Source organism: Lissotriton helveticus, chromosome 7 (genome assembly GCF_964261635.1).
Source record: "Lissotriton helveticus chromosome 7, aLisHel1.1, whole genome shotgun sequence".
NCBI classification, from domain to species: domain Eukaryota; kingdom Metazoa; phylum Chordata; class Amphibia; order Caudata; family Salamandridae; genus Lissotriton; species Lissotriton helveticus.
The window spans coordinates 587,754,602-587,780,881 of record NC_136068.1 but is presented as its reverse complement, the minus strand read 5'-3'; the positions used below and the strand labels follow the sequence as shown (position 1 = coordinate 587,780,881).

General features: G+C 47.0%; 1 protein-coding gene across 9 annotated transcripts in view; it reads right to left on the bottom strand.

Annotated features, from left to right (window-relative positions):
* Positions 1-26,280, bottom strand: part of BRD8 (bromodomain containing 8) — a 791,877-nt gene that overhangs the window by 164,945 nt on the left and 600,652 nt on the right. For all 9 annotated transcript variants that reach the window (XM_078652722.1, XM_078652724.1, XM_078652723.1 and 6 more), the window contains one exon: positions 5,060-5,374. In XM_078652722.1, the coding sequence (XP_078508848.1) occupies positions 5,060-5,374 (315 nt within the window). The remainder of the gene's footprint in view (positions 1-5,059; positions 5,375-26,280) is intronic.

Sequence of the window (26,280 nt, the reverse complement as noted above, 5' to 3'; positions counted from 1 at the left end):
TAGCCTGGGAGTGTGCTTCAGTTCAATCCTACTAGGCAATGGTGGTACCTCGCATAGAAGCAACCATGGAGAGTGGTGTCCCAGTGGCTCCACTTGCCTGTTTATTGGTAGTGGTGGCGTGCCCCAGAGGTCGTAAGATTCTCTCATAGATTGGCCCAACTGGCCCTGCTCTTGGCGAAGAGGTGGGTGGCTACTGGGTGGATGGGGGTAAAGGCCACGCTGCAGACCAGTTGGTTAAAGGATTTGATGGAGTGGGGGGCTTCAGAGGACCAACACATGTGCCTCTCATGCACTGATGACGGGGCCTCCGCGGCTATATTACAGTGGGTACAACTGCTGGGTATGTTCCAAGAAGATGGGGCCCATCCCATGAAGGATAGCTCGGAAGGCAAAGATTGAACGATGATAGAAATGTCTCTCTCTCTCTGTTGGTTTCATGAAGACCAAGTGGCCCCTAATATGTAGTTGCGTGTTTTGGAGCTCGATGTCTTGGTTCTATTTTATGCTTTCTTGGAACACCTTCAGATATATGTATATTCCACATATGTAAAGTATATCTGGTTGGACAGCATACATTTTTAATTTATAACAAAACACAACAACAATATGGTCCAGCACTCCAAATTATAGTTAATCTGATTACACCATATACTTTATACAAGACCTTGATTCAGCAGGTTTTATTCCAATTTTCTTTGTTCAAAAACTCTTCTACACAATAAAATGCGACAGTGGCCAACGCGTTTCGTCCAATCGGACTTCTTCAGGGCAAAGAAACGTATGTTGGCCTTCTATTGAGGATGCTGTCTATAATACGTAATCTATTCTCCATAGATTGATACCAGAAAAGCCTTGTCTAGGCAGAGTCTCCTCATGGGGGAATCCTGTTATTTCCGTGACCAGTCTTCAGTTTTTTTTAAATCATTAGCCAAGGTCTGGCAGTGGGTGTTATCCTATCACAACTTGCAAAGGATGACAAGCAGCTTGCGTAGTGTACACGGATCGTCGAGTATATGGTGTAATCAGATTAACTACAATTTGAGGTGCTGGACCATATTTTTGTAGTGCTATTTGTGGGATATCTCAATCCTAGGAGGCTTAAGGGTATTGGGCAGCAGGTCCTTTGCACCACAGAAGCTAAAACTACACATGACCCTACTACAGTGATAAGTGCAGTACCAATTGCCTCATACCCTTTGTATTGTGTTTCCTACGTTTTTAGGTTTTGCCTGGCGAAAGCTGCGCTCTGCGCAGCTTTTTCGCGCAGGCGAAAACCTGATGAGAACTGTAGTGGGGTTTGGGTCGGCCCTCGTCATTTATTGGCTGGCTCCATAAATGGAGCCTAGCCATTGGACGAGGGGCCTGTCCGTCAATGCCGGACCAGATTCGGGGGCGTTCCCGCGATTCTTTGGCTTTTGCCGACGTCACGCGACGTCAGCCGAAAGCCGGGAACGCCCCCGAATCTGGTCCGGCATTGAGCCGGCACCCGCCTTTCTGACCTTCTCAGTTTCTTCCCTCAGGCTCGGACGGGAATAATTATCCCTCCCCTCCACTCCTCTTCACACCCACTCACTCCCCTCCTCCGAATTCCCCTGCCGCCCCCTCCTCCACGCAGCCGATTCTACCCTTTCCCGCCCCCTCCCGCCCCTGCCGATTCTACCCCTTCCCGCCCCCTCCCGCCCCCTGCTTCCACCCTGTATGAAAACGTACTCCCTGGTGGGTGGCGCGGCTGGGGGTGGCTCTGTCGGGGGTGCCCGCCTTCCACTCCTCCTACGGCTCCTCCCCACTCCTTCCCCGCCCCCGGAGCCCGGACACAGACACAGCGCGGCGGCCGCACTCCACCCGGACCCGCCTCCGGCTCCGGCTCCTGGCCCCCTCACCCTATCGAAACGGCTCCAGCAGGTTTCCGGGGCCCAACACCCCCGTCCAGCAGGTAAGAACGGCACCCCGGGAGGGAGGCGGGGAAGCGGCAGAGTGGCCTACTCGAGGCCCCGGCTGCGGCCTGTTCCGGCCTTTGTGCCCCTCCAGCCGGGGCCTCAGTTGGGGACGGGGTGCAGCAGGCAGGGGGCTGAGGAGGGGCAGAGAGAGGGGAGGTGGAGGAAGGCCGCCGTTTGTATACGAAGTGAATGGAGGATGGGGAAATCAAACCGTGGGTACGATGAGGGGCTGTCAGGGAAAATCATAATGTTGGGCACACCCACTGGTATTATGTTTGTAAACAGAAATAAAAATCAAAAATACTTGAAAGTTGTGATCACCTATTAACGTAAAGCTCGACAACATTCTCGGGTGTAAAGCTGACGTAAATCACACTGACCCCGCTCTTCAGAAGTCGTGCAGCTTGAGAGATTTGCACAGCGCAGGGGTAAGAACTTGTAAATGCCAAACTTCAGCCTTTTCACTGTGGGGCCAAGTAGACACCCTTGCTCGGAAAAATCGGACTGAGATGCGCATAAGCGTCGCACAGCCCTTAACGGAGTGCGACTGATGACTTGACTGGCACACCGGGAGCTAGACATGACGGCACACGCGCTTGTCCCCTTCTCGGTAAGGACGGCGTGCTTTGGAAGCGCGGCCCGCGTCGATCACTTTACACACGCACAAAATGGGGCTTCAGGGGGTTCCCGCCCAATGTCGCCCCCCTCGAGTGGATCAGCAGCGTGAAACCAACTGCTTGCTTAGCACTACAGCTTCAAAGTGAACATTTTCCTTTGATAGTTGGCGATGTTAAACATTTGCTCGGTGTCACGCTAGCAGATAAACACGTTTCATCTTTCAGCATCCATCCCGGTTATCACAAAGCTCAATTATTCGATTAACGTCAACACGTGAAGGCCGCGCTACACATGAAATATCGATATACTGGGTAGCAGAAGCGCTGCTTCTTGACTGCTGCACTTGAGGATCCAATGGCAAAGGAGATGTAACATGTTCGACTGACGTCAAAAGCCCTTACTAAATAGTCTGAAATACACACCATTTCTTTTTATTAATCACATATCCACTGGAATCAATTATAATAAGGTAGTGTAAGTCGTATGTATTGCACATAAGGCAATCATCATGAGCCCAGGCTCCTACAAGTAAAGCTCATATGTCTGTAGCAGGAGATCCCACAGTGATACAGACTGGTTTCACAATCACTAGGATCACATCAGAAAAAAAATATTTAGGTGGTATTTCTTTCTGTTAAAATTGCTGAACTCTGGGACGTGCTTTCTGCAAAAATCATTGAAACCCTGTAGTCTAGGGGGAGACCCCTACAGCTCTGCTGGGGCCTACCTGCTCTGCTGACCGTGGGCTGCGTTGCTATCTTGCTCCTAGGCGGCCTTCTCAGACAAAGCGGGCACTGGCTATTTCCGACTGCCCTTCCTGGTGCCTGCTCTGCGCCTTGTTGCCTACCTACACAGTGGAGACTGTCCGGTCGCTGGATCCCTGGGAGCTGTGCTCAATGGCCCATGACCAGAAATGTACTGCCACTGGACTCTGGCCACGCAGAAAAGCCCCTCCCCACCATCCTTACTTGCCGCACCGCCTGGCCTTCTCCAGTCATTCCTGTGTGGGGGGGGGGCTCGCAGTGTGCGGGGGGGGGGCTCGCAGTGTGCGGGGGGGCTCGCAGTGTGTCTGGGGGGGCTCTGTGTGGCTGTGTGTGTGGGGGGCTCTGTGGGTGTGTGTGTGGAGGGCTCTGTGTGGGTGTTTGTGTGTGGCATTTGCGAGAGATTAAGCTATTGGCATTGTAAATGACAATGCCATTTATTTATGTTAAAAAAACATAAATAAAAATAATGTCAAGAGCAATGCCAATAGCTATAACTTTAACAAAGGCAAAACCATTGCATTGTAAATGCTTGTTAATCTATGTCTGCTAAAGATTCTCTAACGGATTTGATAACATGCACTGTATGTTTGTTGTTAGTGAAAAATCAACAAAATACAGTTTTTAAAAAAATGAACTACTGCAGTACTACTTTAAATACTACAAATCACAGTTTGTGAATCGGGCCTGTACAAGTTTACCTTTGGGAATAGGCCCAGGGTATTTTACTACATATAGATGCGAGGGCCGCCAAATGCCCAGTATTTCAGCAGCATGGCTGGAAATTTTATGTCAAAGCCAGTAAAAAAAAAGAGAAAATAATCAAAGGCTGATATTTTATCCCGTTTTTAATGTAAACTTAATAGAACAAATACATGAGGAAATCACTTCAAGTGTACTTTAGAACTTTCTAAACACTTCCTAAACGATTAATAAATCTAATAGAGGCAGAATTGTCAGGCTAAAAAAGAATATGGATGACGAACGCTCGTTGAGGTACCAGCTCCTGGCCCCTTTCGGAAAACATGAAGAAATGGTAGGTATATTTTTCTCTGGCACAGGTAAGGCAGTTATTCATGGGACAGTCATTCCCATGTCAGACGTGACATGGAAAGGCTGGTTGCCCATTGATGGGTAAGTCATTCGGGCAATTTGAAAAGGCCTGAACAGTCACATCTCTTGTCTACGGCCAGAGGAGCATTACGGTAATTCCAAGCAGCCATCTTGGACGTCATTAGCAAGGGGGTGCCGCCGTGCCGGAATTCCATTTGAAGAATCACATAGGGCTCCTTTGCCTATTTATCTAGGGCGCAGAAAATTATTGGTACTTCCTCAGTATCCCCTGGCGCCAATTCTCCGATTATGCATTAGCCAGCACAAGCAACTGTGGTTATGTGCTGAATAGCAAAAGTGATGCAAACAGAGGTCCTACGGGCGGAGAACAGGCTTAGAGGGACCAAATATGACGCGGGACATCATAAGTGCTGACGTCGGAGGGTGAAGGGAAATAAGAAACTTCCGCTTAGACTGGTGACCGTGAATGTTTTATAGAACAAAACTTGCGCCCGTTCTGGTAACAGCAATATATTTACCAGGTTCGTGTTTTACTAAGCATTAAATTACAAACATTGAAGAAGCCGTAGGCATGAGGATTTTGGTGGAAAAGATAGCAACAGTTTTTCTGATTCCATGACCACCCCCCCGCCCTGTTCCCACCACAGGCAATAAGTAAAACGCACAGACCTCATAGAGAAGGCGCATCATCTGCTCCTGGTCCAGGCATTCTCCTCGGTTTGCATCGGCCTGCCCGCCCTCTCTCGTCAGACTGCCCTCCGGCTGGTAGTTTTCCAGGCCTCGGATGTCCTTCTCGCCTACCCGCGGCGCGGACACGCCGCTTCCGGGCTGAACCACGTCACCGCCCTCTGCCCAGCACGCCTCGTCCAGGTCCAGGCAGGAGTCCCAGGAGCCGCTGATGGACCAGGGAGGGGACTGTAGGCCCGCGCCCCACTCACTGCTGCAGGGGCTGGCGGACCGGGACAGCACCCACTCAGACCCCATCTGTGGAGGAAGAGAACAGAGAAGACGTCTCAAGTTAAGGAGGCATTCCGTGTGCACCCATTGACTGAGGGACGTGCTGGATGCGACATTTGTGTAACATTTTTGTGTGTCGGTGTTTCTATGGGCGACTTTATAGCAATTGGTAACATCATATGCCAGTAATACCCAACTTCCTTTAAAATATTGGCTACAAAGCTATATCAGAAACAAACACAACAACGAAAAGTATATATAAAAGTGTGGTTCATGACTAATGCAAGAAGAACCATTACATGTGTGGTATGTAGATTCAGCACTAGCTACATGGACACAAGGTTGGTCATAAGTAATGATCATAAAAATAACAAATCTGAATCGTATGGAGGCCCTCTCATCGGTGTCTTTGCATTTCTTCTCTGGGTAAGTACCAAAACTAGGCCTCCAAGTTTGAAAACTTGTTTCATAGCAGTGCAGGATATTATAAGCAAGCGCGGCAAGGAATTGAAGGTTCACATTGAATGGCAACACCGCATTGGCAATACATTTTAATCAGAGTCGAGGACTACACCAGATGCAAGAAGCCAGCTGTAAAACACCCACATATGGTGCAGATGTAAAGGGCATCGAGATAAATGTTATGCAGCCCCTCAAGAGTATATAGAGTCATACCCCAAATCTTGGTATATACCTGTAATCAAGGTAACCTTTCTTGGTTTATTGAAATAAATGAGGCCATTAAAAACGCAACTCACAATCCAGATTGCTAGACCACTTAACTCCACAGAAAACAGCTGGTGATTTGAGATCAGCAAAAACATGGGAAGTAACAGTGACAAAAATCTTATAATCCTTCATCCACAAGCACATTGTGCAACACTTTGGAAGCAGCTGGAGCTCTAGATAAGCTAAGAACAGCGCCTTCAGTGTCACTCTTAGTCAATGATGAACAAAAACCACGAAAAAGCAATACTGTGTTCCTAAGAGGAGTCAATAGAGATACTCACTGCCAGCAGACACATCCATCAAATATTCACTTAAAACCCAACTCTGACAGGATCCTTATAGAGTGGCCTCAAAACATAATAAGGGAGGCTGGAAATCCAAAACAAAGAAAACAACAGGAGAGGCAAACGACTGTGCTCCAACCAAGCGGATGTCTACTACACGGATACATTGTGCACTGAACAAAACTACTTAGTTGATTTTTTTGTATCATAAGAACAAACACAAAACAAAGCCACGAGTGACAAGTAAATCCGCATGTGCAAATATAACCAATTACAGAGTTATAAATGACTACAAAAATGACGGCAGAAAGACAGTATTAACTCATTTTTGGCGTTTTCTCTCTGTTGACAGGATCACAGCTCTTTGGGAGGTCGGACTCGCTATCTGCTTCTTGGTCAAGATGTGGTTATGTCCGAGCAGCAGCATGCCAAAAGAATAAGAAGTAGGCATCTGCAGACTAAACTTTACTAAATCTGTGACTGATTGGTCTCCCATGTCAAATGGCAATTTCACAATCTCTGGTTTTACTAGCTTGGGCTCAGGCCCACATAAGCATAGGCCACAGAGGTACAAATACTTAATAATGAAGTAGTCAAACGTTTTGAAAATCTTGACTCTCAAGGTACTTAACTACCAGAGCAAATTTCCTGCATATGAGCAATTAAACATCTCAGCAGTTATCAGAACCTTGAGACCCTTACAGGTGAGTAGTCACAGTTTACAAGCCACTTGATAGAGTGATTGATTGATATTGTCACCCAATTATTCTACTGCCATGAAAAACTGGGACATAATCTACTAGCATGTCAGCAAAAACAGAAGCAAATCATAGGCGTACCTCAAGAGCATAAACTATTTGATTATAGCTGGAGCAATTGACTGTATTTTATCTCTTCTGTGACAAACGCGCATGCCGAAAACTGGAGAAGACAATGCTCCACGAACGCACACCAGACAACCACGCAGTCCACAAGGACGCTACCCGCAGACATCACCACCGCATCAGATTAGCCAAGAGATCCTCCTTCAAAGACCGCTTGGATAACAACACACACAACAGCAAAGAGCTCTTCCGGCCCATCTCCCTGCTCCCATTCCCGGCTAAAGTCATCGAGAAAATCGTCAACATGCAACTGACCCGCCACCTGGAAGACAACAACATCTTGGACCCGTCCCAGTCCGGATTCAGACGTAACCATAGCACCGAGACACCCCCATCGGCGCCACAGACAACATCAGGCGCCAACTAGACAACGGCGAAACATCAGCCCTCATCCTCCTGGACCTGTCAGCCGCCTTCAACACGGTCTGCCATCGCACTCTAAAGACACGCCTCCTAGAAGGCGGAATCCAAGAGAAGGCCCTTGACTGGACCACGCCTTTCCTCACCGGCAGAACCCAGAGCGTCCGCCTCCCACCCTTCCGAGCCGAAGCCACCGACATCATCCGCGGCGTCCCCCAGGGCTCAGCCCGACGCTGTTCAACGTCTACATGGCCCCCCTCGCACTAGTGGCCCACCATCACGACCTCAACATCATCTCCTACGCCAACGACACCCAGCTCATCCTCTCCCTCACCAAGGACCCACACACTGCCAAAACCAACCTCCACGAAGGAATGAAGGCCGTCGCCGACTGGATGAGGAGCAGCCGTCTGAAGCTGAACTCGGACAAGACGGAGGTCCTCATCCTCGAATCCACCCCCTCAGCCTGGGACGACTCCTGGTGGCCGACCACACTGGGAACAGCACCAACACCCACCGACCCCGCACGCAATCTAGGATTCATCCTCGACTCCTCCCTCTCCATGTCTAAGCAGGTCAACGCCGTCTCCTCCTCCTGCTACAACACCCTCCGCATGCTCCGCAAGATCTACAAGTGGATCCCGAACGAAACAAGAAGAACGGTGACACAGGCCCTCGTCAGCAGCAGACTGGACTACGGCAACGCACTCTACGCAGGAATCCCAGCCAAACACCTATGACGACTACAATGCATCCAAAACGCCTCCGCCCGACTGATAGTCAACATCCCCCGCCGCAGCCACATCACCCCCCACCTGAGAAACCTACACTGGCTCCCCGTCGACAAGAGGATCACCTTCGAACTCCTCACCCACGCACACAACGCACTCCACAACACCGGACCAGCCTACCTGAACAGCAGACTCAGCTTCCACACCCCCACCCGCCAGCTCCGCTCCGCCAGCCTCGCCCTCGCCGCTGTCCCCTGCATCCAACAAACGACCTCCGGCGGCAGATCCTTCTCCATCCTCGCCGCCAAGACCTGGAACACCCTCCCTACCCACATATGGCAGACCCAAACCCCTACTCAACTTCAGAAGACTCCTCAAGACCTGGCTTTTCGAGCTGTAGCAGCACTCCCCCCCCTTCCTTCAGCGCCTTGGGACCCTCACGGGTAAATAGCGCGCTCTACAACTACATTGATTGATTGCTTGCTTGATTAATTGACATCCACATGGACCCACTGAAGGAGTTATAACCAAGACTGCCAGCGAGTACACCTGCCATGTTCTTCAAGGGAAACAAAGCTCGCAGACATAAGACCATGGCTGTGAATACCAATCATCAGTGAGATATATAAGAGACAAATACGAGAGGCCATTTTACATCTACTCCATCAAGACCGGGCTGTTTAAAGAGTGAAAAGCATTTTCTGCTTTTAGAAACGCCAATACTGCTACTGACTGAATCAATCTGAAGCAACGACAAAAACACCCTGTGAAGACTGCTTGCTGCAAAGTAGACTGGAATGAAACTCACCTCATTTGGGAAGAGCGATTCGGCCTTAATAGCTAGTAGATGCTTAGACATCACCAGAGATTGTATTTTATTGTTCAGATTGAGTAAAGACAATGGTCTGAAACATTGCTTACTATGTAAAACAAGCATTCAAAATGCAATAGGTCTCGCCTTTAAGTTAAAGCCATTTGCTTTGCTAATGGTATTGTATAGCAAAGCAAATGGCTTTAAATTAAATGAATGGCGAGACATATTGCATTTTTAATGCTTGTTTGCTGATGCTATTATTGCCCTCAAGGTCCTTAAAAATATGCTGATATTTGATCTTTATTCCACTCCAGCCAACCAGGGAATCTCAAGACCCTTGTCATAAGTGAGCCAGTCCATAATAATATCCCTGGTAAGTCTTGCATCCTTGTTTTCTCACACTGCTAACCATAACAAGGGTGGACATACTCTGAAATAATCTCCTATATACGGCAGATGCAATTCACTGTGACAAATTAGGTGAGAGGATGAAATGGGAGCTGCAAGAAACTTTCGACAACCTATTTTCTTCAGGCTGAATAATATTGCATTTGGAGATACCCGTACCTCTGACCCATATAAACTCCATTTTAAATATTTGCAAGATGGGCATGAGACCCCCCACCCTGGGTTGGCGTAGGCTAAATAACGTGCCAATAGCCTTTAATAGTTTAATCCAGCTGTAAGCAATATGTGTGGCCCCTGACCCATTAACAGCAAAGCTTAATCCCAAATATGAAAAGGCGCTAGTGCATTTAAAACTATTATTTCCAACAGTGAGAGTGAACAATTGGTGCTTTATAGGACCGCAGGACATGATTTTTTTTGGGGGGAAAACATATTTTATTGGTTTCTGTCATCATACAGTGCAAAACATTTCTTACATCATACATATCCAACAAACATGTCCCCATGTGTAACTCCAAACTCGCCCTATGGATCCCTCCCCCCTAATTCTCAATGGTGTGGGCCTGTTCAAATCTCCATATCTCATCGCATTATCAGCTGTTCAGATAGTTATTCTCCTCATTATTCATCTTTTGATGATCACATGCACGTTTAATATTTAATCATCCCCCTCATCCGATTGTGGTTCCAGCAAAGCCTGGACCAGTGCTTCCCATGCTCTTGCCATCTCCATTGCCTTGTCGTCTCCCCCTCGTTTAGCTTGTTGGAATCTGACAACACTTTCGCTGCTCGCCCACTTACAGAACTCTGTGCGCCAGCGCTTGCTTGACAGCCCTTCCCTCGACTTCCAATGCCAGGTTATTTCCCTCTTAGCTAACAATAGCCCCAAATCAATAAACTTGCTGGTTATTTTAGTTTTGGCTGTGTGCGGGAGCCAGTGCAGTAGGCAAGTCGCCATGTCATAGTCTAGCTGTCTATTTGTAACTGCGTTCAATAGGTCCCCTACCTCTGCCCAATAGCTCCCCATAGTTGGGCAGTGCCATAGCATGTGTTCCAGTTCCACATCCCCGCACTAGGCATCGAGGGCATGCCGCATCCTGGACCTGGAAATATTACCTAATCTTCCCCGGAGTCAGGTAAGCTCGATGTAGTATAAAGAATTGTACCTGCTGGAACCGTGCATTCCTGTTCCCCTTCCATGCTCTTTTAAGAATGTGGTCCCATGTTGTATCTGGGATTTGGTGGCCTATACTCGCTTCCCATTTTAATTTCAGTTCTGTTAACGGTCGCAACTCTTCATGCAGCATCCTAGACTGGAGGCATGTGATCGCTTTAATGGTCCCCGCTGCCATTACGACATATTGGCAGGCCATTGTGGTCACTGGCTCCGTCTGCCCACCTCTCCAGTGCTTCCAAATCGCCGCTGTTACCGCTGCGTGAATCAGGAAGCTACCTTCGGGGAGACCATACATTTCTTGCAGCGCCTGAAAGGGCATCAACTCCCAAACCAATATGTATAAATCCCCCACCATGTGGATTCCCAGTCGCTCCCATTCTAAGAGGGGAGTCCAGTCCCCACCATGCGGAAGTGCTGTTAGCATTCCCAATGGAATCTCTGGTGCGTAGGGGTGGGTTACACCGGCTTTACGTTGGCTCCTATTCCAGCACAGCCGCAGCGTACTCTCTTCCATTGTGAGGTCCCTCATATCAAGTTTCTGCTGTAAGACTATGTAAGACAGTATATGTTGTTGTATCCCGTGACCTCACCTATTTTCAGGGCCCCTGAATTCTATTGCCATTCCCTGTGTTAGAACCTGCAGCTGTGCAGCCAGGTAATAAAGCTCAAAATCGGGTACAGCCATCCCGCCCTCTAGTTTAGGTCTCATCAGAGTAGTCAGTGCTACTCGCCTTCTCCAGTTACCCCACAAAAAGCCTATTGTCAGGGACCTCAGTTCTTTAAACATGCGCGGTGGCATCCAAATTGGTAGGGTACGGAAATAGTAAAGCAACCTGGGTAAAGCCACCATTTTGAGCAAAGCTACTCTCCCCACCACCGAAAGAGGGAGCGTAGACCAGAACGCCATACACCCCTTCAGGGCCTTTATACAACGCCCCACATTCCCCTCCAGCAAGTCTACGTTGTCATGATAGATCCTAACCCCCAAGTAGGTGAGGCCGGTCGGTACCCATGTGATCTCTCTGACTAACCTCGGTGGGTTCAAACATGGTCGGATCGGGAAGAGACACGTCTTGCGCCAATTTACCTTAAGGCCCGATACGTTCCCGTATCGCGAAAGCAAAGATTCTGCTTCTCGCAATGCTTCCTCAGTGTTCTCCAAGAAAAGGAGCAAATCGTCCGCGTACAGAGAGATATACTGCGGTGCACCACTTAGCGTCAGCCCCTGGTAGATTTGTCCTGATCGCGCTTGGACCGCAAGGGGCTCTATTGCTAGCGCAAATAGTAGTGGAGATAACGAGCACCCCTGCCTCGTCCCCCTTAGAACCGGGTATTGGGTACATATTACCTCCCCCAGTCGTACTCTGGCCGTCGCAGAGGAATATAATACTCTCGTCCAGTTTCCAAATCGCTCACCCAGTCCGAACCATTACAGCACCCTGTGTAGGAATGCCCACTCCAGGCTGTCAAACGCCTTCTCCATGTCGACAGAGAGGACCGCCGGTGATCGCGAGTTATGCTGTCCCTCTTCAATAACCCGTAATAATCTTCGTATGTTCGAAGCAGTGTGCCTGGTAGGGATAAACCCCGCTTGGTCCGTATGTACCAGCGTAGTCATGTGTGGCAGGAGTCGGGTCGCTAATATCCGGCTCAAGATCTTATAGTCCACTGTCAGCATGGATAATGGCCTATAAGAGGCCACGTCTATATTCGCTCGCCCAGGTTTTAGTAGAGGAATAATCAGTGCCTTCCGCATCGACTCTGGCAGACGGCCCAGCTCCCCGGCCTCCTTGTAGACCTCCAATAGGTGGGGTGCCAAAATGTCGATAGACCATCTACTCCTGGCGTTTTATTCCAGGCCATGGGCTTATTTGCGACCCGGATTTCGGCTAGTGTTATGTCCTGCCCTAATATTTTTGCCTGTTCCTCCTCTAACTGCGGGAGCGGGATCTCGGCCAGATATCTCTCTATATCCGCATCCTCTGCTTCCAGTGCACTTTTGTATAGGGATTCATAGTAGTTTAGAAACCGGGAAAGCACCTCTGCTTGTGAGTAAACCAGAAGTCCTGTGGCATTCTCTATGCTCATGATCGGGCCACCCTTCGGTACTGGGTTCGCCAGCCTCGCTAGCAATGTTCCGACTTTATCTCCTTCCGCATGAACTCTCGCCACGTAGCTCTTATGGTCAAAGCTTCGCAACCGCTTAACTTTGACCGCGACCATTTCCTTCGCTTCGAGTAGCTGCTCTTGTAGTGCCGGCTCTTCCGGCCTTCCCCTCTCCATTTCCCTCAGTTTGTCTTCTGCCTTTGTCACATCATTAAGCACCACCTTCCTGGCTCCCAAATATTTACTGATACACAACCCTCTTATGACAACTTTAAAGGCGTCCCACTCAACTGCCCTGGTAGAAACCGCCCCTTGATTATCCTCAAAGTAATGTTCGATGCCTTCTTGTATTTCTGTACGAAACACCGGATCTTCCAGCGTTTCCGGGCGGAGCCGCCATGTAGGAATCGTGGATCGCGCGCGCAGCCAATTAATCGACATTAACATCGGGTTGTGATCAGATATAGTTCTTGTGAGGTACTCAGAATGTGCAGCCACGTGTGCAATCGCGTTAGAGCATAGGACTGTATCTATCCTGACATGTAGTTCGTGTATTGACGAAAAGAAAGAATAATCCCTATCTCGGGGATGTTGCCTGCGCCAAGTATCTACCAACCCCCATCTGTCTTGCCAGTCTGACCTGCTTTTGGCTAATCTCCGAACTGGTGAATTGGCTAACGGGGGATGTGATCTGTCCAAGTCAATGTCTGTTATTGCGTTAAAATCACCTCCCACTATGGCGGGACCAGCCAAATAGTGTGCTAGTGTTCCTGACAGTCTCTCCAAGAAGCGTGCCTGGTCTACATTTGGGGCATATATACTACATAATACGATATCCTTTCCATATAGCCGTTCTTCCACCGCCACAAATCTCCCCTCTGTATCTAAAATGTGTCTTGTGGCCTGAAAAGGGACTCCCGCTCTCACCCAGATGAGCACCCCCTAGCAAATGCCAAGTATGCTGTGCTGAAGACTTGTCCCCTCCATCTGCGCTGCAGCGCCTGCCCTACCGCAGGACATGATGTAGGATTTTGTTAAATTGGTGCATAAGTCTAGCGTGTCCTTAAAGTCCATAATCCTTGTACTAGAAGACGCAGGGCTCTTGCTGTGTGTGCCATCAGCATTGTGTCATTCACATACAGTAGAGAGGGTAAAAGGGAGCCTTTAACTTTTGGGAAGTCTGGGGTGAAGGTTATTGAAAAGGGTAACTGCGATGTGTCCTTGTGTATTATAACTGGTGCTCAAGTAAAGCGCTTCTATACATTCGAGTCGAGCTAGCGCTACGCTAAACCGGAAAAAGCGACGCATATACTGGATTAACTTGTGGAAGTCCTGCAATTAACTGCAGAGCAGAAGCGTCGTCTTACTTTGAAGTGTACGCAGCTAGGGGCGGGGTTTGTTTTATGAGTAGGGTGGCTATCACCTCTGCCGTGGGAAGAAGGGTTAGATCGGGGTGACATTCATCCTTCGTCCCTTAACGAGCTCAGTTCGTTGCGCTGGGAAACCTTTTCTAGGGTGGTTGAGGGCTCAAAAACGTTCTTTTAATTCATTCACTCATCCATCCTTTCAGGGTGCGCACAGCGCGGCACTAGCAGGGTAACTGTGATGTGTTCTTGGGTATTATAACTGGTGTCTAAAATACACACTACATAGAAGGAGGTCCAAAGGCTGGTTTAAAGACTCTTAACTAGATACACACCCCAACTTATAACAACTACACACAAAAAGTATCTAGGAGTCAAGCAAAGAAAGAGAAAAGAAAAAAGGCTCAATTCATCAAAGACCCATGACAAAACAAAAGAGATTGTTGTATTTTAGATAACACAACGTGATATGTTATGATCGAAATGCATGTGATAAAGCCACTGGGAAAAACAAACCCAAGGGTAGGTGAAAATATTCCCATCAGTTGTCGATCTGTACCGCCACTTTTTTCATCATGTGGGTTCTCCTTACCCAGGAGTTAATACAATCGCAGTCAAGAAGATGTAGAAAAGACTACGGGAGCCAAAAGACTCTTGTATCTACAATTTGGCAGTGCAGATTAAAGAATCAGTGTGAAAGGACAACTGAAAAAAAGCAGTGCAAAAAGTGTGAATAGTGATAAGATAAAATTGGATGAGGCTGAGTAGAAGTGTGATTTTAACGATTTCTCTCAGCTCTCCAAGAGTAAAAACACTTGAAAACAAACAAATTTAACAGAATATCTGTTCAGCAAATAATGGTCGACATGTTTCTGCATAGATGGATAGTGCCGATGCATTAATCAGAACCTAAATATTGCTCTGCGCTAACTGCCTCCCCAGTTAGCGCAGAGGAACGCCGGGAGACACCGACGGAGAGAGCGGTGCTCCTCAGTACCTGAGCTGCAGCCAGGTGAGGTGAGGCGCTATTCCCACAAATATAGGATTGTGGTGAAGTATTCAACCTGAAACTCAGGTGATATAAATCCCTTTTTTATATATAATTTTCACTTATTGAATGGCAGTAGCAATATTTAGGTCCTGATGAATGCATTGGCACTATCCATCAATGCAGAAACATGTCGACCAATATTTGCTGAACAGATATTCTGTTAAATTTGTTTGTTTTCAAGTGTTTTTACTCTTGGAGAGCAGAGAGAAATCATTAAAATCACACTTCTACTCAGCCTCATCCAATTTTATCTTATCACTATTCCCACTTTTTGCACTGCTTTTTTTCAGTTGTCCTTTCACACTGATTCTTTAATCTGCACTGCCAAATTGTAGATACAAGAGTCTTTTGGCTCCCGTAGTCTTATCTACATCTTCTTGGCTGCGATTGAATTAACTCCTGGGTAAGGAGAACCCACATGATGAAAAAAGTGGCGGTACAGATCGACAACTGATGGGAATATTTTCACCTACCCTTGGGTTTGTTTTTCCCAGTGGCTTTATCACGTGCATTTCGATCATAACATATCACGTGGTGTTATCTAAAATACAACAATCTCTTTTGTTTTGTCATGGGTCTTTGATGAATTGAGCCTTTTTTCTTTTCTCTTTCTTTGCTTGACTCCTAGATACTTTTTGTGTGTAGTTATTATAACTGGTGCTCATGTAAAGCGCTCCTATACATTCGAGTCGAGTTTGCGCTACACTAAACCAGAAAAAAATGGCATTTCATATGGTTATGATGCAATAGGTTTTTGGGGGATGAAAGGCGCAGAAGTCACCCCCTGCTGTGCAGTAGAGAGTGCTTTCCATGGAAAAGAAACACGAGCTGTGGCTTTTCGGGATGTCCGCGTACTCAGGAGGCGGGTATTTTTCCTCTGGGCCAGAGAAGAGAATTCTGACGGTAAACTATCTTAGGAGGGGGCCGCTGCACGCAGAAGGGAGTGGTTGGGGGGGTTGGGATGTGGAACTGAAAGGCGGGCAGCCAGCGGTGCCTACACAGAGGAGAGTTTTCCTTTTAGCAGAAAACTTTCTGCAAAGGCGATTTCTGCTGCGAGAGCAAAATATAAGCTGCGGAATAACATCGACATCACATCCGGCTTTCACAAAGTCCTGCAATTAACTGCAGAGCAGAAGCGTCGTCTTAGTTTGAAGTATACGCAGCTAGAGGCGGGGTTTGTTTTATGAGTAGGGTGGCTATCACCTCTACCGTGGGAAGAAGGGTTAGGCTTCAACCTTTCGAGACGTGTATAAAAACAAGAACTTACACATGTAACTTCGCCTCTGCTTCCCAAGAAGCCGCCTCGCTCTCGCTAAACTGGTAATGCGGGCGGAGCCTAGATGACGCTGGCAACCTGTGGCAGTTGCTGCTCTCTCTTGTCTGTGAAAGTGCGTCACTAAACAAAATACAGCACTCTCGACAACCCACAGCAGGACGGATGCATGACGGAGATACGGGTCGCTGTTCAGGACATTAGTCGTTCATTTCTCACTCCCTTGATGGCACAGGTAAATAACTCGAAGGAACGAGATTACAATGGGGCCATACCTTGACCACGACGTGAACCTGTGGGACCCAGGGTACTGGAATGGCTGAAGAGCCGTCCCTCGAAGCCTGCTATAGATCTTGGCAATACGAGAGGTTAAGTGCATTTTGACAGATTGCTTTTGAGCGCCAGCAGGATCACCTCTATCATGTCTCTGATCACTTTAAACGACAATGAATCCAGTGTGCTCCATTCATCCTTCTCATACACTCAATAGGGTGGGCATGCCATGGCCGAAGACATTATAATTGGGTGTCAGTGTTCCAAGTAAAAGATTTATGATATCAGATAAAGGTTGCTACAGGCAGTTATTTAAACAAGCGGGTCCCCAAATCGCACCGGAGCTTATCTTTATGGGGCCATGTGTCCCGGGGTGGGCATCCCGGGACAGAGCAGGAGTTTGCGGTCCCATGGGCGATCTATGGCTCCAGGAGGGGGGCCGTGCACTCCCCTCTTTTCTTTTGAGTAGGGCCTGCCCCGAGGAGGTGGCGGGCTGAGACCGGCCCAGGAGGAGGCTGTGTCGGCCACCCGCCCAATTATTTTAAAAGAAAATTGCCCTGGGGAAGTGGTGGTCCCCAGGGGAGTCTCTGAAGCCCCCTCCCCAAATACAAATAAATCCGGCCCTAGGGAGGTGGTGGTCCCCGGGGCCAGGGGGGAGTCCGAGCACCCCCCAATAATAATACATTAGCCCCAGGGTGGTGGTGGTCCCCGGGGCAAGGGGGATTCCAAAAGGCCGCCCTGTTTTTAAATGAATAACCCCCGAGGAGGTGGTGATCCCCGGCATTAATAAGCTCTAGGAGGTGGGCCCGTGTTTCCCCCTCCTTTATTAGCAACATGTCTCCAGGTCCTGGCCCACCTGGGGTCTAATTAATAACGAAGTGCAGGAGTCTGCGCTTTGCTTTTAAAAACAATGTTGGTGCCTCTAGCATAACTCTCCCCCCCCCCCAAGAGGCCTAGGGGGTCAGGGTATTTCTACCCTGCCCCCTTTTCTTTTTTAAATGTTTTTTTCTGGGAGTAGGCCCAAGCCGCGTCCCAAGATGGCTGCCAATACTACCTGGTTTGAAATGTTGGTGGCCAATTAAATTTGAGCACGGGGACTGTTGAATCCTCAGAGAATCTGCGTCCCTATATATAGAAATTTGGATGTCGGTTAATTACTCTGCATCTACTGAACGGATTTACACCAAATCACAAAACGGCAATTCCCTGGACCAACATCTACCTTCCTTCCAAATTTGGTGTAGTTCCATCCAGCAGTTCAGGTTGTAGCCACGTCTACAGGTCCTATGGAAATTTCATGGGAAACACATGTCTTTTGACCTCCACTTGCTCTCAGCCCCGCTTGATGGATCACCCCGAAACATTCCATGCGCACAAGAATCTCCATGGCACTTTTTGGGGAATATTTTTTGATGATTTGTCAAATGATACCAAAGAAATAGGCAAGTCAAAAAACACTTTTCCTATGGAAACTAGGTCCTAACTATAACTACCTACCGGCAAACACCAGTAAGTAATTAAGAGTTTATACTTACCTGTAAAATACTTACATTGTCATTGTAAAGGTATATGTGGTAAAGACATATGTGCGGTAAAATCTTTCACAGTAAAGGCATGCATGGTAAAGACGCATATGTATAATGATTGAGTTGTAAAGGTATGCGTGGTAATGCCATGTGTGGTTCAGTTATACATCGGACTGGCAGGGTTCAGTGCATTCTGAGTCAAAAAACCAGCAGAATCAGTCCACAACTTTGGGGATGATCATGCAAAAAGAGGCATCTCCTTACACCATCACTGATCACACAATGGTCATTAGGATAAGTCAATGTGTGTCAAATATGGGTGGCCTCATCAAGGAATTGAAATGTACTTTTGTTCAGCTCATGTTTGTGTGAAAAGCCTCACAGGCGAAAAAGCAATTTGATCTACTATTAGCACATCATTTAACCTGTGTAAGCCTACTCTTGAAATGACTTCTTGGGCTGCTTGTATTTTGTGTCACATAGTTTTGCATAATAAACACTACTATGGGCCACTCTGTGTCACACTTTGGTAGACTCATTAATGTGTATCCTATAGCTTGCCTATATTTATTGCTTATTTCTTCAATCCATGATGGATCCATGAGAATAAATAATGATGCAAGCCATATAATGTGCAATTATATGGGTTGTGCCCAGCTGCTCCTATGGAAACTTGCAGACTATAAATGTTGAGACGAGAATGTCCCCTACATATTAAATGGGCATGGATTTGTGCAATTTCCCTGAGTAACCCAACTACAAGTGAAACTGAAAGCCTGACTTTTCATTGGCCCAGCAAAATACAGAAATCTGGCATGCACACTGAAGCTTAGGCTTGTCCGGGATCCTTCTGATCTTCAAAACCTGTACTGTGACCTGGAGGGCTGTACCAAGCATACCCTCTAGTTCGAAATGGGAGTACTGTCCATGTCTTGGATTCTCAACATGGAGGCAGCATTTTTGGATTATAGCACACAAAAGACATTTATCTCAGTGTCGTGCATATAGGGCCCACTTGTGTTAAGTTTCACTTTTATATGGGACACCTAGACCCTTGTGCTGACATCTTGTGTGCATGTTGAGAGTGATTGTGTGAAGTGTGGATGGAAGCAGAACTTTATGTTCTTGTGAGTGTATGGTTTCTGAAACTTGCGAGATCTATTTTGGATATCCCCTAGATATACATTGCAAAAGATATAGCTTGGAGTACAGCTACTCCAGACAGTAGAAGTGTACTACCTGTATTACAAAAGCTGAGGAGATGAACCCTAGACACTGATGTGTGATGGAGGATGGAAAGACAGTTAGATTTAGAACATCTATGAAGACTTTTAGCAGAGGATTGTGAATTAGTCCTCCCTGAGCATTGCCAACTGACAGGGATTAAGGTAAGTCAGCAGATTCTGTTGTTAGAGGGAGGGCAATTTCTAGGCAGGGTATGTCCCTTTTGTCTCTCCCAGAGTGCCACTTCAGCAAGGCTGATGACAGCCAGGTGTAAAGGTTTCACACTCCATTATGCTCCAGTTTTGGTCACTCTTGCTTGGAGCCATCATCATCTACCTGCTGTGAGAGCCATCACTTTTCTCAAAGACTGTGTTTGCAATGCAACCAGGAAATAGATTTTGTAAACAAACACCTTCAAACTAGTTAATTGTCTTTAGACAGTGGCACAACTACCCCGTCAGGAAATTCAGCATAAAGGTGCGACCAAACATCCCACTTTGTTCCATTTACAAGTTCTTTGTGACCAAGGATGGGATTGTGCCACAGAGTACTCAAAAAGCTACTGTGATCCAAGGTGGGCATTTGGCCAACAGCCTGCCTCCCAGAGGTGAGAGGACATCACCTGAAGTAAGCACAACTTCTTCGAGATCTGTGGATCTGCCTCATGCCAAAGGACCAAGTCCAGCACAACTGGTAGTCCAATATCTAGCCTATTGGCTTAGTTCAGGTGAGACAAAACTAGAACTCTAAAGGACAGAACTCTGTGGAGTGTTACAGTTGAAGGAAGTTCCTCCAAAGGATTCATATGGTTATTTATGCATTTTTAGTAGCTTGGTTAAATTATTATACATTTTTTTAATTATAGCACAAACATGACCCTCACCGGTAGCAGAACGCTTTACAAATGTATGAGAGCGCTTTACAAATTTACAGACAGCAGAGCAATAATAGCAATGATATACTCAATAGGGTAGTACCTAGAAAGGGGAGGGTATGGTTTACAATGTTCAGAGACCAGAGGAGCTAAACCAATAAAAACTAAAATATCATAGTCCAGAAAACAGCAGGCCCAGGCAGTGTTGAGAAAAGGGAGGGTAATGTCAGGACTGAGAAGTCGAAAACACTAAGGTATCTAGTGAAAAGTAGTCATGAGTGTGATTGAGGAAACCGTATCTTAGGATCTAGGGAAGAAATGTGTTCATATGGAGTACTTTGGCTTTGTTCTTGAAGGATACAGTTAAGGGATTCATTCTGACTTCAGGAGGCAATGCGTCCCAAATTCTCGGGGCAAACCCAGAGAAAGATTGGTTGTAGGTTTTCTTCTCGTGGAATCTCTGAGGTTTCAGAAGAAAGGTGCTGGAGCTTCTGGATGATCTGGAGCCACCAGCAAGTTTGAGCTTCTGAGCGAGATACCTAGGGGTTTTGAAGTGGAGGGCTTTATGTGTCAGGCAGGTCATTTTTAGAGGATTCTTGCTGAGTAAGGCAGCCACTTACGGGATTTCAGATTGGGGGAGAAGTTGTTGTTTCTTTTTGAGCCGGTGATGAGCCTAGCAGCAGAGTTGAGTGAGGCCTTTAGAGGAGCCAGTTTGGATCTGGGCAGTCCAGAGAGGGTTGCACTTCCATAATCCAACCTGGGGATCACTAGGGCTTGCACTGCATGCTTGAAGTCGTTGGGCGGGACAATGGGTTTTTATTTTCTTAGAATGGTCATTTGGTGATTTGTTCCTTTGGTGGTAGCACTGATGTGCTTCTGCATGTTGATGTTCTTGTCAAGAGTTAATCCCAGTGATCTTGCTGAGTCAATGACTTATGGAATGCAGTTGAGGGCTGTTAAGATGTTTCAACCATTCTTTAACCCCTTAGCTGCGGCGGCTATTCCGCCGCAGTGCTAAGTGGGAGGGGGGGCCGCGCGGCGCTCGCGTACTCGTGACGGAATCGCTCCGTCATGGCCCTCGGGTTAGTTGTGCTTATGACGGAACGGTTCCGTCACGGCCCCGCCCGCCTAATAGAACGCTCAGCGCAGGCGCGGAATTCGTGCCGCGCAGGCGCGGCGAGCGGGCCGTGACGGAACCGTTCCGTCACCAGCACAGCCCACCCGAGGCTCGTGACGGAACGGTTCCGTCACGAGCACGCAAGGGGTTAAAGCCCAAAAAACTAAAACAATAACCATTCTTTAATGCCAGGTGAGTGGTTGGGTGAGGTAATTAGGAGGAATTCGTTTTTTTGATTATTTAGTTTGAGGTGATTGAATGCTAGCCAATTTAGAATTTTCTGTAGAGTTGTGTTGAGGGAACTGATGTCTTCTGCGGCGGAGACCTTTGGGTATGGTTGGGTATCATCAGCGAACATGTGGTAGTGGATGTTGGATGAACTAAGAATTTCCCTTTGAGGCTCCATGAACAGGTTGAAGAGAGTGGGCAAAAGTGAGAAGCCCTGTGGGACCCCTAATGTTACTGGAGTGGTCTGCGATAGTGAGTGATTAACCTTGAATCTTTGAGTCCTGTTTTGGAGATTGGAGGTGAAACAGTTAAGGACTGATCCTGTTAGTCCCATACGGGGTTCCAAATGGTCCCGGAGGTTGTCATGCTTAAAGTCGCATACAGTGTTCCAAATGATCTAGGAGGTTGTCATACTTAACCGTATCAAATGCAGATGGTAGTTCAAGGAGAATTAAAAGGCACGATTGGTTCGGAGCCAGCATTTTAGTGCACCATCCACTATGTGTGTAATAGCCGATTCAGTGCTGGGCTCCACCCGGAAGCTGGATTTAAATTGGTCTAGTAGTCGGAATTGATTGATGTGGTTATAGAGTTGGATGTGAACACATTTTTCAAGAAGCTTAGGCAGGGTAGGAATATTGGCGCTAGGTCGGAAGCAGTTCAAGTCAGTTTGATCTGCTTTTGGTTTTTCTAGGATGGGGGAAACCTGACTGGACTTTAGGCAGTCAGGGAAAGAGCCTTGAAGGAGGGAAGCATTAACAATCTTGGTCCAAAGTGGGAGTATCAAGGGTATGATCTCCTTGAAGAAGTTGGGAGGTAGAGGTTCATTGAAGTGGTTTGAGAGTTCCAGCATTGTAAGAATCCTGTAAATGAAATTTTCTGCAAAGGTTTTGAAAGAGTTCCATGAGGTGTTGTTTTTGGGGAAGTGCCCAGGGGGACAAGAGGGAACAGTAGTCCAGGAGGCAGAGAGGATGGTAGAGTACGTTGTTCCAAGGCTGTCTGCAGCTCAATACCCATGCTTTCTGTCTTCTGATGAAAGGAGGCAAATTCCTTGCAGTTTGGTATCGGACCAGTTCCAGCAATGGACGGATTTGGTGCATAGTTTGATTGTACTTTTATGAAATCAAAAGGTTTTTGGGGTTGGTTACTGGTTTGATCAAGCTGGTTTCTGAAAACATTTACTCTTGAGATTCCGATCCTTTTGTAGTATCTGTTCCTCAATGATATCAGGTGCTTGAGGTGTTCAAGGGACGGAGCTGATCTTCAATGACGTTCAGCTAGCCTCAGGTTGTGTCTTTCTGTATTGAGGGTACCATTATACCAAAGTTTGGAATCTTTTGCGGACACTCTTTTTAGTTGTAATGGAGCGATCGAGTCAAGAATAGTCTCTAGGGAGCTAGAGTAGTGATTTGTAAGATTATGGGCATCTGACATCTCTCCAGGAGGAGGCAGGATGTTGTGACTGAGAAAGGACAGTTCATTACGGCTGATGTTGTGCATGCTCCTTTTCCAGAGTCTAGGTTTGGTTAGTTGAGCTGTGTTGGTTATCACAACTTCCATGATGAGGAATGTGATTCAGTGGTGGTTGGTCTAATCACAGGGGAAGATAGATTCCAATTTAATTGAATTGGGCTTCACAATGATATGATCCAAGGTCGACCCTTTGTTGTGTGTGGGCTTGTCATAAAATTGGATCAGGTTAAGGTCAGTAAGGAAGGTTTAAAGCTGTTAACTGCAGGACCATTCATATCATTTCCAGTGTAGATTGAAGTATCCGAGGAAGATTTGAGGACAGTTGACTAGTGTCTGTTACAATGCTTTCCATGATTTGTTCTATGAAACTCAGATGCTCTCCTGGAGGGTGGTAGATCATGTGCTGTTTGCATAGAGGTCTGTTGTTGCATGTAATATCGAGGCATAGGTCTTTGCAGGTGGATAGAACTGTTTGTGCATATTTAACTGACAGGTTGATGCTGTGTATGCAAGCGATGCCTCCACCTGGTCTACCGGGTCTAGCCAATCTAGCAATGCATGATTAGGAAGGATTAGAATGTCAAGGATTGGAGCAGAGGAGTCATTTAGCCAGGTTTCAGTCAGGATTAGGTCAAGAACTTGTATGAGGATAAGGTCAGCAATATCTCCTGCATGTCTTGAAGCTGATCTGCAGTTGATTAGTATGCATTTCCATTGGGGTTTGTGGTGTGCTGGGGTAGACTGAGTGAGGATAACTCACCTGCGGTTGTGCTTGTTGATGGCACTATGGTTGAGCCTAGGAGCTCTATGCGGGTTCACCGGGATTGAACGCATTATTCCCTGATTATCAGTGTTATCGGATAGAGGGACTTCCGTCTAATCGGTCGCGAGTGAGCATTGGAATAGGGTATAGTTCTCCACCTCCATTACATGGACGACGTGAAAGGAATGGTCAGGTTGTAAGGGAGGTGTGTTGGAGATATGGCTGGGTGGTTGAAGGGTTGGTCACGAGTGAGAGTAATAATCCGTTGGTTCCTATTAGGACCCTGAAACTTGGTCATCTCTGTTGTGATGTGAATGAGTCTATGTAAGTCTGCTTTGAGATCTAGCAGTTTTTTTGTAATCTCATCCAGTCTTGATTCTAGTGAGGTATGCAGGTGGGTTATCGGGTCTTGAAGTAGTGGGAAGGGGGAAAGGGGGTGGTTAAGTCGATGGAGTTAGGGTGCTGATGTATTGGGGAGGATGCACAGGAGAGGAATGGGAGTAGACGTTAGAAGGGCGCGAGCTCAAGAGATAGGTGTGAGGAAGTGCTAACTGTGTCTCATTGGTTGTTACTAGAGATCAGAATTCGGGGGACAGTGGTTGAGGCAAGTGGGGGGTCAAAAATATAGTAGGGGTGAGGGTCGCTTGGCTACGTAACTCTAAAGTAGTTGCTCTGGGTGTGGGATGAGACTGCAATCTAGTGTGGTGGGCAGTGGTTACCAACCCATGGGCGATCGAGGTAATTTAGAGATACCTACAGCGACAAGAAGGACTGGAACGGCAGAGGAATCAGAAATCGATGGAGTTTTCTTGATGAGAGGGAAAAACTACTCAATTAGTTTAAGGTGGTGATCTGAAGACCTGATGAGGATAATATCATTGTTGGAGAAGATGATGGTGACTGCTGCTCTGCAAGCCAATGAATGGGCAACCAACAGATTGAGACCATGCGGTGTGTTTCTGGTTGTAGAGATCAAGAGCAGTGAGAGCAGGGCTTTCCTTTATTGTGTTCTTCTATTTGTATAAAAATTGAGGCCACCTATTATAGCTCCTTTATTCGAGCAAAATTAGGGGTCGGAAACAAGGGTTTCTAGATGAGATTTGAGGAGTCTGTGTTTAAAGGACTTAGATGTTTTCTTTGATAGATTCAGGGGGTAATTAATTTTATAAGCATAGTGTCCTGATGACTCCAAGTTGGTGTTGGTTGTTCTTTGTGGATCCATGCCTGAAGTTAGATAATGTCTGGGGAGTCCTATGTGTTTCCAATGTCCTGTTCCAATTCTATTATGAGTGGGGACTAAGTCCTTAGATGTTGCTAAAAGATTAGGGTTTGTGGGATATGGTTTGGGGTTCGTACGATAATGAATGCTGCTGGAGGTAAGCTGGAAGTCTCTCTTGGGGTATGGTGCAAATTCTTTATTATAAATAAGTGTTGGCGTACAATAAATATGTTAATCGGTTAATCTGTTGTTTAGTCAGTGGTCAGAGTCTATGATTATGCCTGCCTGATCAGAGAGGAAAGGAGTATGCCTGGCACTGCAGAGGACAAGTTTCCAAGAGAAAAATACAGGCAATGTGCCTGGGATGTGAGGGAAGCAAAATAGCGGACTTGCTAACAGGAGTGCATCCTGCGCAGACCCGAGATACACGGGGTCTCCCAGCCTTCCTCCATGGTTTATGCAGCAAACTACATGAAGTACCATTAACCCCCAAGTGATGGTGTGTCGTTTGGCAACACCACAGAGTTACCAGAGAGACCTTTCTACCACTGCCTTGACATGGACAGCTTGCAAGCCCAACAGCACCACCATAACAGAGGACCCCATCAGCCTGGGAGCTACGGCTACTGAATAAGAGTGACCATTAAAGAGGACTGCAATGGTGTTCTGCATCCTGCACCAAGATCTCAGCGGTATGGCCATTGCCTGCGATCTTGCAGCTGCTAGCTAAGGCACTGGCTGTAAGATCACAACCACCAACCGCTGGGCCTTACTGTATCCAAGTGAAAAGGTAACATGAGACCTAAATCTAGGCACTGAAAGGCTGCGTCTTGGACTCAGAAAGATAATTTTGCATGCAAGAGTTTAACAATTGTTATTGAGAATTCTTTTTGTTCAAGGTACAATATGAACTGATTTAAGTGTTATTGAAGGGAGTAATTGTTTGCATATGCCTATTCTGAGCTCGAAACTATGACAGATTCCTGACAATTATCATTTTCCATAGTTGTGTTTTGTGGAACACTGAAGCAGAATCTCCATTAAAGCATGTAATA